The 14,403-nt window shown below is 37.3% G+C and overlaps 1 protein-coding gene across 1 annotated transcript; it reads left to right on the plus strand.

Annotated features, from left to right (window-relative positions):
* Positions 1–12,918: 12,918 nt before the first annotated feature.
* Positions 12,919–14,156, plus strand: LOC145165235 (flavonol sulfotransferase-like). The gene has a single exon (XM_079083939.1). It carries the CDS (start codon positions 13,002–13,004, stop codon positions 13,932–13,934), a length of 933 nt encoding a protein of 310 aa, XP_078940065.1. The 5' UTR covers positions 12,919–13,001; the 3' UTR covers positions 13,935–14,156.
* Positions 14,157–14,403: the final 247 nt, after the last annotated feature.

The following is a 14,403-nucleotide window of genomic DNA, read 5'->3' on the forward strand; positions in this document are numbered from 1 at the left end:
CGTAATCACTGAGTAGCTCGACCCACCGTCGTTGTCTCATGTTGAGCTCCTTCTGGTCGAATATATGTTTTCGGCTTTTGTGGTCTGTAAAAATAGTGCTTTTCGTACCATACAGGTAGTGTCTCCAGATCTTCAGAGCAAACACAACTGCTCCTAGCTCAAGATCGTGAGTGGTGTAGTTGACCTCGTGTGTCTTCAGCTGTCTCGAGGCATAGGCGGTGACCTTACCTCGTTGCATCAGAACACAGCCGAGCCCTTGATTTGACGCATCGCAATAAACAACGAAGTCTTCTATCCCTTCGGGGAGGGATAGTATTGGTGCGGTGCACAAGGCTCGCTTGAGCGTTTGGAACGCTCTCTCCTGCTTCTCTTCCCAGTCAAAGGCCACGCCCTTCTGGGTCAGTGTTGTAAGAGGTTTCGCAATTCGGGAGAAGTTCTGAATGAACCTGCGATAGTAGCCAGCGAGGCCTAGAAATTGACGAATTTCGGTAGGCGTCTTCGGTGCTAACCAGCTCTCAATGGCTTTGATTTTGGAAGGGTCCACGTGTATTCCCTCTTCGCTAACCACGTGCCCTAAGAATTCGACTCTTTGGATCCAAAATTCGCATTTCGAGAACTTCGCATAGAGCTTCTCCGATCGTAATGTTTCTAAGACCTGTCGCAGATGTTGACTATGCTCCTCCTTACTACGAGAGTAGATAAGTATGTCATCAATGAAGACGATGACGAAGTGATCCAAGTAAGGACGACACACCCTATTCATTAAATCCATGAATACTGCGGGCGCGTTGGTTAATCCGAACGGCATCACTACAAATTCGTAGTGCCCATAACGAGTTCGGAAGGCTGTCTTCGGGACATCCTCCCCTAGCACTCGTAGTTGGTGATATCCGGATCTTAGATCGATTTTTGAAAAGAAGTTCGCCCCTTACAGTTGATCAAATAAATCGTCAATACGAGGCAGAGGATAACGATTTTTGACGGTCAGTTTGTTGAGCTCCCTGTAGTCGATGCACATACGAAACGATCCATCTTTCTTCTTGACGAACAAGACTGGAGCTCCCCAGGGTGAGAAGCTTGGTCTTATAAAGCCCTTGCTGAGCAGTTCGTTAAGTTGACTGGACAGTTCTTGCATCTCTGCAGGTGCTAAACGATAGGGCGATTTGGCTACGGGGGTAGCCCCTGGAGCTAAGTCGATTCTGAACTCGACTTGACGTTGCGGAGGTAATCCTGGGAGTTCTTCTGGAAATATGTCAGGAAAATCACGTACTACTGGAATGTTCTTAATGTCTTTCGCTTCTTGGCTCACATTGACAACATGAGCGAGGAATGCTTGACATTCCTTTCGAAGGAATTTCTGGGCTTGAATGCTCGAGATGAGGCGAAGGTTCGTGCCGGGTTTGTCGCCATAGACTACTAGAGTTTCGCCAGACGGCAAATTAAGGCGAATAGCCTTTTCATAACACATGATGTCGGCACGATGCAGACTCAACCAATCCATGCCGATAATGACGTCGAAACTTTTAATTGAGACCGGCATGAGGTCGATCGAAAATGAATGACTATCTAGAGTTAGGGTACACCCTATGAATAAATATACTGCTAGTGCTCTCCGTCTTCCCATTAGCCATTTCTACAGTGAACGGTTCTTTAAGTGCTCATGATTTTTGCTTAAGTAAATGAGCAAATTTTTGGTTCACGAAACTCCTCTCCGCTCCACTATCAAATAGTATGCATGCATAAGAGTTATCGAGGAGAAACGTACCAGTGACCACTGTGGGGTCGGCAACCGCTTCCTCGTGGCCTATAGCCAGAACTCTTCCCACTCCGCCGGCGATCCCTGCCTTAGGGCAGTTCCTCTTGTAGTGGCCCGCCTCGCCACAACCGTAGCAAGCTTGGCCCACTCCTGCGCCGAGGACTTGGGTGATTGGTTTTGCTGGAGCCTTGCAGAAACGGGCAGTGTGCCCCTTCCTGTTGCAGTTAGAGCACCGGATTTCACGGCATGCTCCATTGTGGTGGAAGTTGCATTTGTTGCACTTTGGCAAACTTCCAGCGTACTGCTTTACCGGAGCGGCAGCGGCAGGTGCTATCGCAGCATGAACCGCCACAACCTGCTGCTTTTTGGCAGCTTTCTGCTTCTTCTTGTCATCCCAGAACTTCCGCTTGGAATCAGCGGTTTTGGAGGGTTCTGAGATGGCTAGGGTCGTTGTTGCGGCCGGGGTACGAACCCCATGGTCAATGAGCCGCTGTGCCAACCGCTTGGCACTATCGAATGTAGTGGGGTTTGAAGCTAAAACATTCCCCTGAAATGGAGGCACCAGCCCCCAGATGTATCTCTCGATTTTCTTTCCCTCGGTGTGCACCATGTTGGGACAGAGGGCCACCAGTTCGCAGAATCTGGCGGTGTAGGAGACTATGTCGGAGCCTTTCATGGTTAGGCTCCACAGTTCTTGCTCCAACTTTTGGATTTCGCCCCTCGGGAAGTATTCTTCGATCATCAGCTCTCTCAGAGCTTCCCAGCCCATGGCATTTGCCACTATAAGAGATAGTGACTTGACATGGCTATTCCACCATGTCAGGGCTTTTGCCTCGAAGGTGCACGCAACAAATTTGACTTTGCTTCCTTCCGGGCATGAGCAGATCTCGAAGATCGACTCCGTATTTTTGAACCATTGCGAGAGGGCAATGACTCCGCCAGTCCCTTTAAAGGACAGTGGTTTGCAGTTGGTGAAGTCCTTGTAGGAGCACTCTCTCAAGCACACAGGGGTTTCACCATGGTTAGAATGAACAGGTGTTCCACCTCCGGTGGAACCGGAAGAATGATATTGAGCCATGGCTGTTGCTACAGCCGCAGCTACTGCAGCATTTAGAGCTTCCGTATCGATTTGAGGAGTAGGTGGTGTTGCAGTTACTGGAGGATTGCGTCTTGTTGATCGGCGTGGAGGCATCTTTCAACTATAAGTTGACAAAGATGACAATATGGGTAAGAATAGAGAAATTGATGAGAGTGACTCATGGACTAACTCTCCGTAGCCCAACAACACAATTGAATGGTATGATTGAATGTAGGTCTAGTACTAACAGATGATAGCATTTGGATAATAATTTCCATGAGATTAGATATCTATCAATAATACTGGAATTACATATGTAACAAGCTCAGGAAAAATGACCTAGAAATAGGCCTTACCCCAAAACCGGAACGGCGGAAACGTTCGGGGGTGGAGGACGTCATGTACAGTATCACAACAATGCATAGTAGTAAACAAGCAACAACATCATCCATTGCATTAATAATATAATTTAATACAAGTGTGTTCTTTTAAAGTTTAATAGACACCAAAAAGTAAATCAAAATATGAGATGAGTCTTGAATGTGCTCCATCTTCTCAAAAGCCTGGCATCGGTACCTGTCTACTGATGACCTGAGAATACAAGTTATTTTGAAAGAGTTTATCAGTTTTAAAGCTGGTGAATTCATAAGTATTTTAGTGTCATTGTTTGTATGAAAGTGTTTGTATGCACTTGATGTATAAGTTTGTAAATGTTTGTATCTCCTAGAAAACCCTATGTTTTCTACTAAAAGTAGCCTTCTACCAAGGCATCAAACGTTTGTATGTATGTCTCTTGTAAGAGTATGTATTTTCCCAAATCTGACTATCATTAACCAAAAATATAGTTTTTACATTACTGTTCATTGTGTGAAGATCACAAAGTGAATGCAATGGGGAAATAAAATAGTACTGTAGTGTTGTATTAAGTAACTACTGCTGTACTAACTACCTTAAACCAATTGTTATTTAAAGTATCATGTGATATGCCTGTACCATACTACCGACTAAAAACACGACGATGAAAGACGTCGGAAGAAATGACATTTGGCACCCGTAGACTTGCAAGTCCCACTGTAGCGAACAGCAAGGTGTAGGATAGTCAACCCAGTATAGATCTATACACAAATTCAACGCTCTCCTTGTAGGAGACTCTGGATACAAAATGAGCCATGACAGGTGATGTCATGCCCCGTTACGTGGCTCACATAACTATTGTAATGTTCTTGTATATGTATTGTATGTACTAGCTGTATTGTATGTTCTCTCTCTGTCTAGTATGTATGTATGTTCTCTCTGTTTCTCATAATAGTATGTTCTCTTGTATAATGTATAGTTTGTACTAGCTGTATTGTATGCTCTCTCTTTCTCTCTCTCTCTCTCTCTGTCTAGTATGTTATGTTTGTTTCTCATCACTACATGTTATGTTTGTTTCTCATCACTATATGTTATGACTCATGTATGAACTGACTCATTGTATGTTTCATTGTTCTAGTAATAGTATTTGTAACTTCCTAAACTATACCTATTATAGTTTACTAGCAATGTTGTTTGTATAAATGAACATGTTTGTATACCTTTGCTACCCAAAGGTATTGAAATGAAAGAAGTAACTTTTATATCTATATACATATACATAATATATAACTAGGATTCAAACGACCTTCGGACAAATAACCGATACCCTAAGTCCACAACCAAACAAGGAACAGGAAGCAAGGCGAGCTATCAGTCCTAAGTCCTTTCAATCCTACTTATATAACTATATCTATATATATATATATATATATATATATATATATATATATATATATATATATATATATACACATTTGATAAAGTATAAGTTTAAAATAGTTTGAATAGAAAGTATTTAACATGTAAAAGAGTTTGCAAAACAGTTTGATTGATAACATAGTTTGAAAAGTAAGAAATTCACTTGTTTGGTAGTTATTAATCACATGTGATTGATATAATAACTATAATAGTTCAACTTGTATTCCCCCCCCCCCCATAAAAGCATTTAAAATCATTTAAAAGGTTGATTAAGGGGTATGAACTCACCTGTAGTGAGTGGTTTGGATGAACGGATGGTATAGGATGCTAAGTGTCAAGTGAAGACTTGAGCACACACACGAATCCTATTTAACATATAATAACACATATATGTATCCAATTAGTCATTTAAAAACTAATTAACCAAGTTAAGACACCCTAGGATATGGAAAACACTTTGATTCAAGTGCTAGAAGTACCAAGGGTTGCATCTAAGGGTTGTATATCCACTTAAAGGAGTTTTCGGTCCAAGTGGTATGTTTCTTGGAGTTTTCGGTCCATATGGTTTTCGGTCCAAAGAGGTTTTCGGTCCAAATGGTTTTCGGTCCAAATGGTTGGACGAAAACTCATGATGTTTGATGCATAAGGTGATTTCCAAGGGCTTTCAACAATCAATGAAGTGTTCTAGACTCAATACTAAGTATTAGGAAAGGCTTAAAGTCATATTGCTCCCTTCATAAGGGTTTTCGGTCTAAGGAGATGCGCTAGACCGAAAACACATTTTGTTCTTGGATAATGACGATTTCTAGGCCCTAAATCAAGTATCCTTACTAGATAACAAGTATAGGAGATAGATACTTACAATATGGAAGCAAATAAGGGTGTTTTCGGCCCAAAACACTAGTGTGTGTTCTTGGTGTTCTTGAAGAACACTTGAAGATCTAAGAAAATGGAATGATTTCATGGATGAAATCATGTAAGATCACTAGATAATGGAAGAGATCAACTAAACAAGGAAGGAAACACTTACAATCTTGAAGATCTTGACAAAAATTCGGATGATACTTGAGAGAGAATTGTTCTTGACTTGGAAATGGGAAAAATGACTAAAAATGACTAAGTGTCATTTATATACCCTTTAGGGTTTTCGGCCCTAACACTATTTTGGGCCGAAAACTCCAAACTCTTGAAGTTTTGTGACGTAAATGTTGCACAATTAATCCTAAAGTATACTTCCTCTAATTATCTCTTGAAGTACTAGTCTTTAGAACACTCAAACTGACTCCAAAAAGCTTAAAAATTAGCAGAAATAAATTTGACTTCTATTGAAGTGAATGGTTGTACAAGATAGAAATTTCGGGTTGTCACATGTGAAGGTCTCACCTCGGAAGGGCATGATACGCTTCGGAAAGCGTGGAATACTAAATCCAAGGTACATAGGACCATTCGAGATTCTTGCTAGAATCGGTCCAGTTGCTTATAAACTCAAACTACCACAGGAACTTAGTAACATTCATCCCACCTTCCACGTATCTAATCTAAAGAAGTGTTTATCAGATGAAACACTTGTTATCCCACTCGATGAAATCAAGTTAAATAAAAGTCTACACTTTGTAGAAGAACCAGTAGAAATAATGGATAGGGAAATCAAAAGAACCAAGCAAAGTCGTATCCCGAGAGTGAAGGTTTGCTGGATTGCAAAGCGGGGACCTGAATTCACTTGGGAGCGGGAGGATCAAATGAAGCAAAAGTATCCACATCTTTTTCCCTAGTCCTAGATTATCTCTATAGTTTTAATTTCGGGACGAAATTCCCTCTAACGGGGGGATAATGTAACAACCCACTATTTCACGTCGAACATGACTTTTTGATAAATGATTATTTAGAATAAATAATCTTATCTAAGTTTTAGTATATGTCACAAGGTTTCCGTACATATAAAGAACGCCGAAATCCGAGTTATAATATGACCAATCGAAGATCCGCGATAGAACCGGCACAATGTTGTGTGACGTAAAAAGTGAGTTTACAATCGAATGCTTTTTAGCCTTAACAATCAAAATGAAAGTCGTAGAATACGATAAACCGAGAGTTTACATAAAAGAACGTCCAAATCTGATTTCGTATGAGGAAGTTATGATTTTTCTAAGAATCAGCATAACAGTACACATCCCGAAACTCGAAATAAAGATCGAGTGATTTTTAGCCGAAACAACCTAAACGAGAATCGAAGATCTTGTCATTTGTAGTTCAACGGTAAAAAGACAGACGAAAACGGATGTCCAATGAAGAAGTTATGAATTTTTAACAGACTTTTCCTGTCCCGGCCTGTTAAAAATATAACTTTAAAAATAAAGTCAAAATTTGCCGACGGGATCTAAACGAAAGTTGTAGAGCTTGATTTCACCTACGCGTGGATATAAAGACAGTTGAAAGTGGAGCTTGTATACGAAAGTTATGAATTTTAGAAGTTCAAGGCACAAATTATGAGGCTGGTCCGAAGGAGTACGCCCAACGTACGAGATTACGCACCACGTACTCGTATGCTAGGCCTCGGATTGTCCAAGTAGCCCCTTCCTTCGCATGCAACACGTATTACGCGTAGATTGACACGTCCGAAGACACGCAGCACCGAACGCGCAGCATACTAAGGTACGCCCAGCGTACTCCGAGGTTTCAGCCTCCTATAAATAGGATGCGAGGCTTCCGAGTTTTGTTTACAAAATTCAAAACCTCTCTCCTCTTAAACACTCATTTAAGCCACTTTTAACCCCACGAAGCCTCGGGAACACCCCTAACACCCGAAGAAAGCCCGGAGCCCCGAAGTCCTCGAGAAAATAATATTTTCCTGTCGAAACTCTGCCCGCATAGAGCCCGGTTTTTCATCAGAAACTCGCGGTTTCTTCGAGAAAGATCATTTTTAGAAACGAAACGCTGCCCAAATCACCACTTACCAGGTGAGTTCATGCCCCCATATCTTTTTCCAACTTTTTAATGTTTTTAGGGTGGGAGGGGGGGGGGGGATACAAGTATAACACAAGGAGTCTTGTGTTGAAAAATATCAATTGCTTATTATGTTTTTCTTACTTTTAAAATGTATTAAAAACATAAAACTTGTTAAAACATGAAAATAAGCTTATGAACTATGATAGATATAGTTTATGGAACAAAAGAACCTTTTTACAAAACTACCAGTTATTTATAAAAGGTTTTCACATTATTACTTGTAAAGTCGTTAATCTAGTTTGTGAGACGCGTCTTCGGTACTTACTTAAGTACCAGTGGAAGTCCACCTTTATGAACCAGAGTCTCCTGAAGGGAGAGCGTGAGTTTGTGTATAGATCTATATGGGACCGACAATCCCTCACCTCTACTGTTAGCTACAGTTGGACCGGCAGATCTGCGGGTGACAAACGTCATAAACAATATCGACGTCCGATTCACGTCATATCAATCAGTATGGTCATATAACTCACAAGGAGAAATAACGATGTATTTACATAGTAATATACTTTTCCTAAACTTTCACAAGGGATATTAACTATATGATACTCAGTATATACTATAAGGTTAGATAAAACTGAAGTCTGGTAGACAGTGGAATGTGTGACTTCCGCCTCATTTCCTGTTCCTTGTTTGGTTGTGGGCTTAGGGCAGAGTCACCCATTCAACTGTCTGTTCGATCTCGGTTATATACAACTCATATGTATTAAGTGATCATAGGAGGGTAGTATCGCCGTATCAGGTTTTTAGGGTAAACAAGTCTTTATTCAGTTTAACTTATCAACTAAACTAGATATCATTAAAGTAAGTATATTGATTATACTTGTGCTTTTCGATCTTGGAACAACATAGACTACCAGTTGGTTTTATAGAAAATATAGGATTTTCTATGGTAAACATCGTTCTTTTAAGGTAAACAATTTTCGATAGAACTTTCTGAAAACAATAACATTTATTACCGAAAACAATGTTTCACAATAGAGTTAGTGAAACTAGAAACTTATCTATAAAAGGTGTAATACGTATTATTAAACTAGTTTAACATAAAGGACCTTAAATGGTTAATTCTATAATTCTTTAGTTTATACATCAGAGTTATATATAATTAATATCCGATAAGCAGTGGAATGTGTGACTTCCGCCTTACTTCATGTTCCTTGTTTGGTTGTGGGATTAGGGCAGATTCACATATTTAACCGTCCGTTCGATATTAGATTATATATAGCTAGTATAAACTAAGTGATTATAAAAAGAACTATTGTGGTTACCATTTTTACTAAAGAAAATATATGATTTTCTTAAGGAATATTTTCATCAAATATAAAAGAACTATTACAGTTAACTCCGTAAGCACCTGGTAAATACGTTAGGATTATATACAATAAGGATCTAACAAACAATGAGATGTGTGACTTCCGCCTCAGTTCCTGTTCCTTGTTTGGTTGTGGGCTTAGGGCAGATTCACACAATCGATTGTCTGTTTGATCTGGATTGTATATAACTTGTATTCGTTATGTACTCATAGAAGGAATTGTAAGAGTCATTTTCACTTGTCATTCATCACATCAGAAAATATAGGATTTTCTGGAGGAACATACGAACTTTTCCAAGGAACTTAGAGTATACTTTTTATAACAAAAATACTTATGAACTCACCAGCTTAAATGTTGATCCTCTCTTTCAAAATAACTTGTATTCTCAGGAATCCTGTAGACAGGTATACTTCCGGAGCTTTTGAGAAGACAACCTAGTACCGTGCTGTGTCTTTTTTCGTTTACTATATCTACTTTTGATGTTTGAATATGTAATGTTTAAACACTTATGTAAAAACTTATACCTTATTAATGCAATGGTTGTTGTACTTTGATTACTATAATGCATGTGTTGTGATACTTGACATGAAGTCCTCCGCCCCCGAACGTTTCCGCCGTTCTGGTTTGGGGGTGTGACAGTTATCCATGCATGGCTTGAGTCGATCTAGATTTGAGCTCTGGAGCTCTGGATTTTAGGGTTAAGAGCTTATTAGAATAAGTTGTCTGGGACGTAAACCACGACACAGTGAATGGCTCGTCGCGAGACCCTGTCACGACTGTTTTGTCATCTAGTGACCATAACGCCGTCAAGGGGCTGGTTGTGGCGTGGTGGTCGGTGTAGGTTGACCGTTGAATTTTTGACCAGTTTGAGTTTTAGTCAACTTTGGGAGTTTGAGTATAAGACTGAGGTTTGACCTCTGTTTGGATTAGGTAGAGTACGTAGCTGACTCTTGTCACTATACTGTAGGACACTGGGTGTCATGATATGCTTATTGTCTTTGTGACTCTTGCTTGAATGCTTATGTGCTTGTTGGGCTGGGCCTGTTGGGTTAGATCCTATGGGCTAGGCTCACATGATTCAAACATAATTGTTGTGCTAGGCTCGTTAATTGTATGGTATGGGGTATTTTGGGGAACTCACTAAGCTTTATGTTTATGGTTTTAAGTTTAAATGTTTCAGGTACTTCTGGTATTAAATGGAAGGATACGATGTGATTGCATCGCATCAACACAATTTGAGATATTCCGTACTTATGGTTTTATGACTCTGATTTATGTTATCGAAATGATTTTAGATATTATTTTTATCACTGAATTACATGATTTACTTTGTTTTAAAAACAAAATTTTGATTGAAAATTTGAGACGTTACACATATATTTTACTACAGTATGCAAAAGGCAGTTGTAAAATATGTGTTTGTGTGTAGTTTCGAGGACATATAACATATATCCTTTGATATATCGGATTATAAATAAAAATATAATTTTTTTTGCAAAAATAATGTAAAAGAAAGTTTTAGTTGACTCGAATGCGAACGTGTGAATATAAAAATCATTAAAATCTGAATTTGTATAAAAAATTATGGTTGTCCGAAGTTGAAGCGAATTAATGATGTACGTGACGCGGTTGCACGTAAAGTTCCGAAAAACAAAATCAAAGACAAAACCATGAATATTGGAATTTCAAGATATCAAGTGAATATATGTAAATGGTAAAATGGATATTGATTTTCTTTTAATACATATTACTTATCAATTAATTTTGGAAAAGATATTCCTTTCATTTTGATAACGATGATGTATGTTGCCATGTACATATTTTCAAAAATATATTCTTTAAACCTTAATAATGGTGATACGTTTCCAATGTACTTTGCAATATTCGTTTCTCTTTATAAATTTGATTTGAAATTTATTTAAACAATTGCATAAAGGTTATCTATTTATTGTTATCAAAAATCATATTGATTATTACTTATATTCTTTTTATGGTTACCTAAAACATATGACAACATTTAATTTGTTTTGATATAACAAATATAAATAAACTTTATGCTAATTTTCAATATTCATATTTAGTAAAATATTTCTTTCAATTACTACTTAGTTTATTATTATTATATGTAAATATTATTATTATTATATTTAGTAAAATAAATCGAACAAGTATACAATTGTATTTATAGATGATTAGTAACATTATTATTGTTTAACATGTAATTCCTTGAGTTATTTAAAATATTATAAGGTATCCATGAACCAAAAACATATCGGTTTAACATCATTGGTTTGTTAAAAATGTTTAATTGTAGGTTAAGAAAAAATAACTTCATATAACATAAGGGGGGACGTACGTAGTCGTGAACGGGATGTAGATGAGGTTAGGGCAGTACCGCGGTTTGGCATAATATCGTCGCCGACGGGTTTCGCGGGTTGGAGGAATAAAAGCTCTGCAGCAGGTTGGTGAACCCGTCTCACCAGGGGCGGAGTCAATAGGGGGACTAGCAAGTGCGCTGCCCCCCCCCCCCCCTCCCCCTAATGCTCTTTTATTTTGCTTATATTAATTCTATTGTATACTATTACTTTCTTACTAATAAACCCCATTTAATTGCTTAAGCCCAAAAGAAATGCATCATAAGACCAACAGCCCATTCTATAGCCTAATTATGTATCGTGCAATTACAATTTACCTATACAGTAACAAATACAATTGCATACCTACGGGCAATTACAAATCATCATCAAAGAGACTACTTCAATTGAATTTATCGACATTCTCTTTTACCCACTTCAATTTCAAGAGAAGATAATATCCAATTCTTATTAGTTATTACATATTTAAGTTTTTTGAAATTTATGATTAATACTTTTGTTGAACAATATAATTTGCATTTAATAATAATATTCGGATTGAATTTTTAATTCTTATAATCATAGGGTAAATCATGAGCAATCATTGTTTCAAACGAAAAAAGATGCTCATGACCTACGACCACATCTTGTTAGTAATAATATTAGTATAGATGTTTATAATACATGTCTATAACCTTAAAAAAAAGTAATATGAAAAAGCCGATTAATGTTGAATCTGAAAAAATGACATTTCAAATTTATAAGAGTTAAATTTAGATTCTTTGATTCTTCATCCCATAGATGGAAAAAAGTGAATTATATATATATATATATATATATATATATATATATATATATATATAAAGCCCCCTTTATCCAAAATTTCTGGCTCCGCCCCTGCGTCTCACTCTCTTCTTTTCTTCACACACACATACATATATATATATATATATATATATATATATATATATATATATATATATAGATTTGTATGTTTTCAATTATTAAAAATAATGATGTGACAATGCATTGAGAAAAATAAGGTTTCTATATGTTGTGAGTTGTGAAAGATGGAAGAAATATGAAATATAAAAACTAATATGAAACTGAAGTACCATAAAATACCAGTGAGTTGAGTGGATCGAAAGAGAAAGACTCTATCCTCTCTAAGTGAAATTCTAACATATACATAAAATATATACCATTCATAGTGTGATTTTTATTTCGTCTTAGTAAATTGAAAGTTGATATGTTTAAAATTAGTTTTAGTATAAGTACATTTTGATATTAAAAAAATTTAATCGATAGTTGAGTATCTATATTATTGATGGAATCATAAATTGTAATATTATTAAATAATATACATAGATCCATTTTATAAAAAATGGAGAAAAGTCTCCACAAACCACCGGATTGGTCGGTGTCCACGGCACGTTGAACGTTTTTTAATATATAACCTTGTCATGTGTAATGTGATTTGTGGAAGATTAGTGATTTTTTTGCTTAAAGTAATCATCTTAAAACAGAGTATTTATTTTTTTAAAATATAAAAATATAAAAATCAGTAACGGTAACTCTTTTTCTCTGTAACTAGACTATATATCCAATCCACGCCAAAATGATCAGAAAATACACACCATCCACACGAAAGTGTAGTTGAACACCCTACCTATAAATAAGCAAATACACCATACATACGAAAAGTACGTAGGCGAACTACCGCCATGGAAGGGCTCTACAAAACAGTTCCTCAACACACGTATAGTTGGTCGCAAGGCAAAGCGACCTTCTACAAGTATCAAGGCTTCTGGAACGTTCAAAATTTCCCTGAAAAAACAATTTTGGCTCAAAGCTATCAGGCACAACCAAGTGACATACTATTGTGCAGTTGCCCCAAAACTGGCACAACTTGGCTGAAGGCCTTGAGTTTTGCCATTTTAACCCGTGAAAAGTTTGATCATGCATCAGCCAGCCCTTTGCTAACAACCTTGCCTCATGATTGCGTCCTGTTTCTAGAGAACCACCTTGCAAAAATCAAAGAAAACCCCTCGGACCTCCCCCTCCTGGCTACGCACCTTCCATATTCTTCTTTGCCAAAATCAGTCATAGCTTCAAACTGCAAGATTGTTTATATATACAGGAACATAAAAGACGTCCTAGTTTCCTACTATCATTTCGTTCGAGAACTAGTAAACTTGTCTGTTGAAGATGCGCCATTTGAGGAGGCGTTTGACGATTTTTGTCAAGGCATTTCATCTTTTGGACCATACTGGGATCATATCCTGGAATACTGGAAAGCAAGCCAGGAAAGGCCAGACAGATTTCTTTTCTTGAAATATGAGGATTTGAAAAAGGATGCTTCATGCAATGTGAAACAGCTTGCCGAGTTTTTAGGATGTCCTTTCTCGGTTGAAGAAGAGAAAGCAGGCGTGCTCGAAAACATTATAAATCTGTGCAGTTTTGATAGTCTGAGCAACTTAGAAGTGAATAAAAGCGGGACGTATCAAGCGGATGAAGTTTCTGGTGTAGAACACCGACTCTTTTTCAGGAAGGCCAAGGATGGAGATTGGGAAAACTACTTCACAGATGAGATGAAAGAAAAGATCGACAAACTGATTGATGAAAAAATGAGTGGAACTGGTTTAGTTCTGAAATGATGAGGAGCTAGAGCCTCAAGATCACTCCGTATGCCTGTGCTTTATTTTAGTCTATCTTTGAAATTGCTTGGTTTTCGATAATTGATAACTTTTATGTTGATCATCTGTTTGGATGGATACTTTTATTTTTCATTATTTGATGTTCTCTCTTTCAGATTCAAATGATCTTGTGATGTTTCGATTAATGATATATCTCTGTGCTTCCAGTACAATCTTGTTAAATTCTAGTACAAAAAATAAATGAGAACAGAAGAATTGGTTCTAAAAAAAAGTTTGTTAAAATCGACGAAGATGATTTGGTAATATAATAATGTGTATAACACAAACTTGTATTCAATGTGGGTTATAGGCTGGATGTACTTGGATCAGTTCACTTGAGACTTAGCCTAAAGTTACAAAAAGTCAAAAATAAATATATTAAAAAAACAGTAAAATACAGTTAAAAAACTGAAAGTTTAAAAAAATAATA

The sequence above is a fragment of the Lactuca virosa genome, chromosome 3 (genome assembly GCF_052849685.1).
Source record: "Lactuca virosa cultivar CGN04683 chromosome 3, Lactuca_virosa_CGN04683_v6, whole genome shotgun sequence".
Classification (NCBI taxonomy): domain Eukaryota; kingdom Viridiplantae; phylum Streptophyta; class Magnoliopsida; order Asterales; family Asteraceae; genus Lactuca; species Lactuca virosa.

Bases quoted from the DNA above. Each gene is read 5' to 3' on its own strand.
- LOC145165235 (XM_079083939.1), top strand. From the start codon at position 13,002: ATGGAAGGGCTCTACAAAACAGTTCCTCAACACACGTATAGTTGGTCG.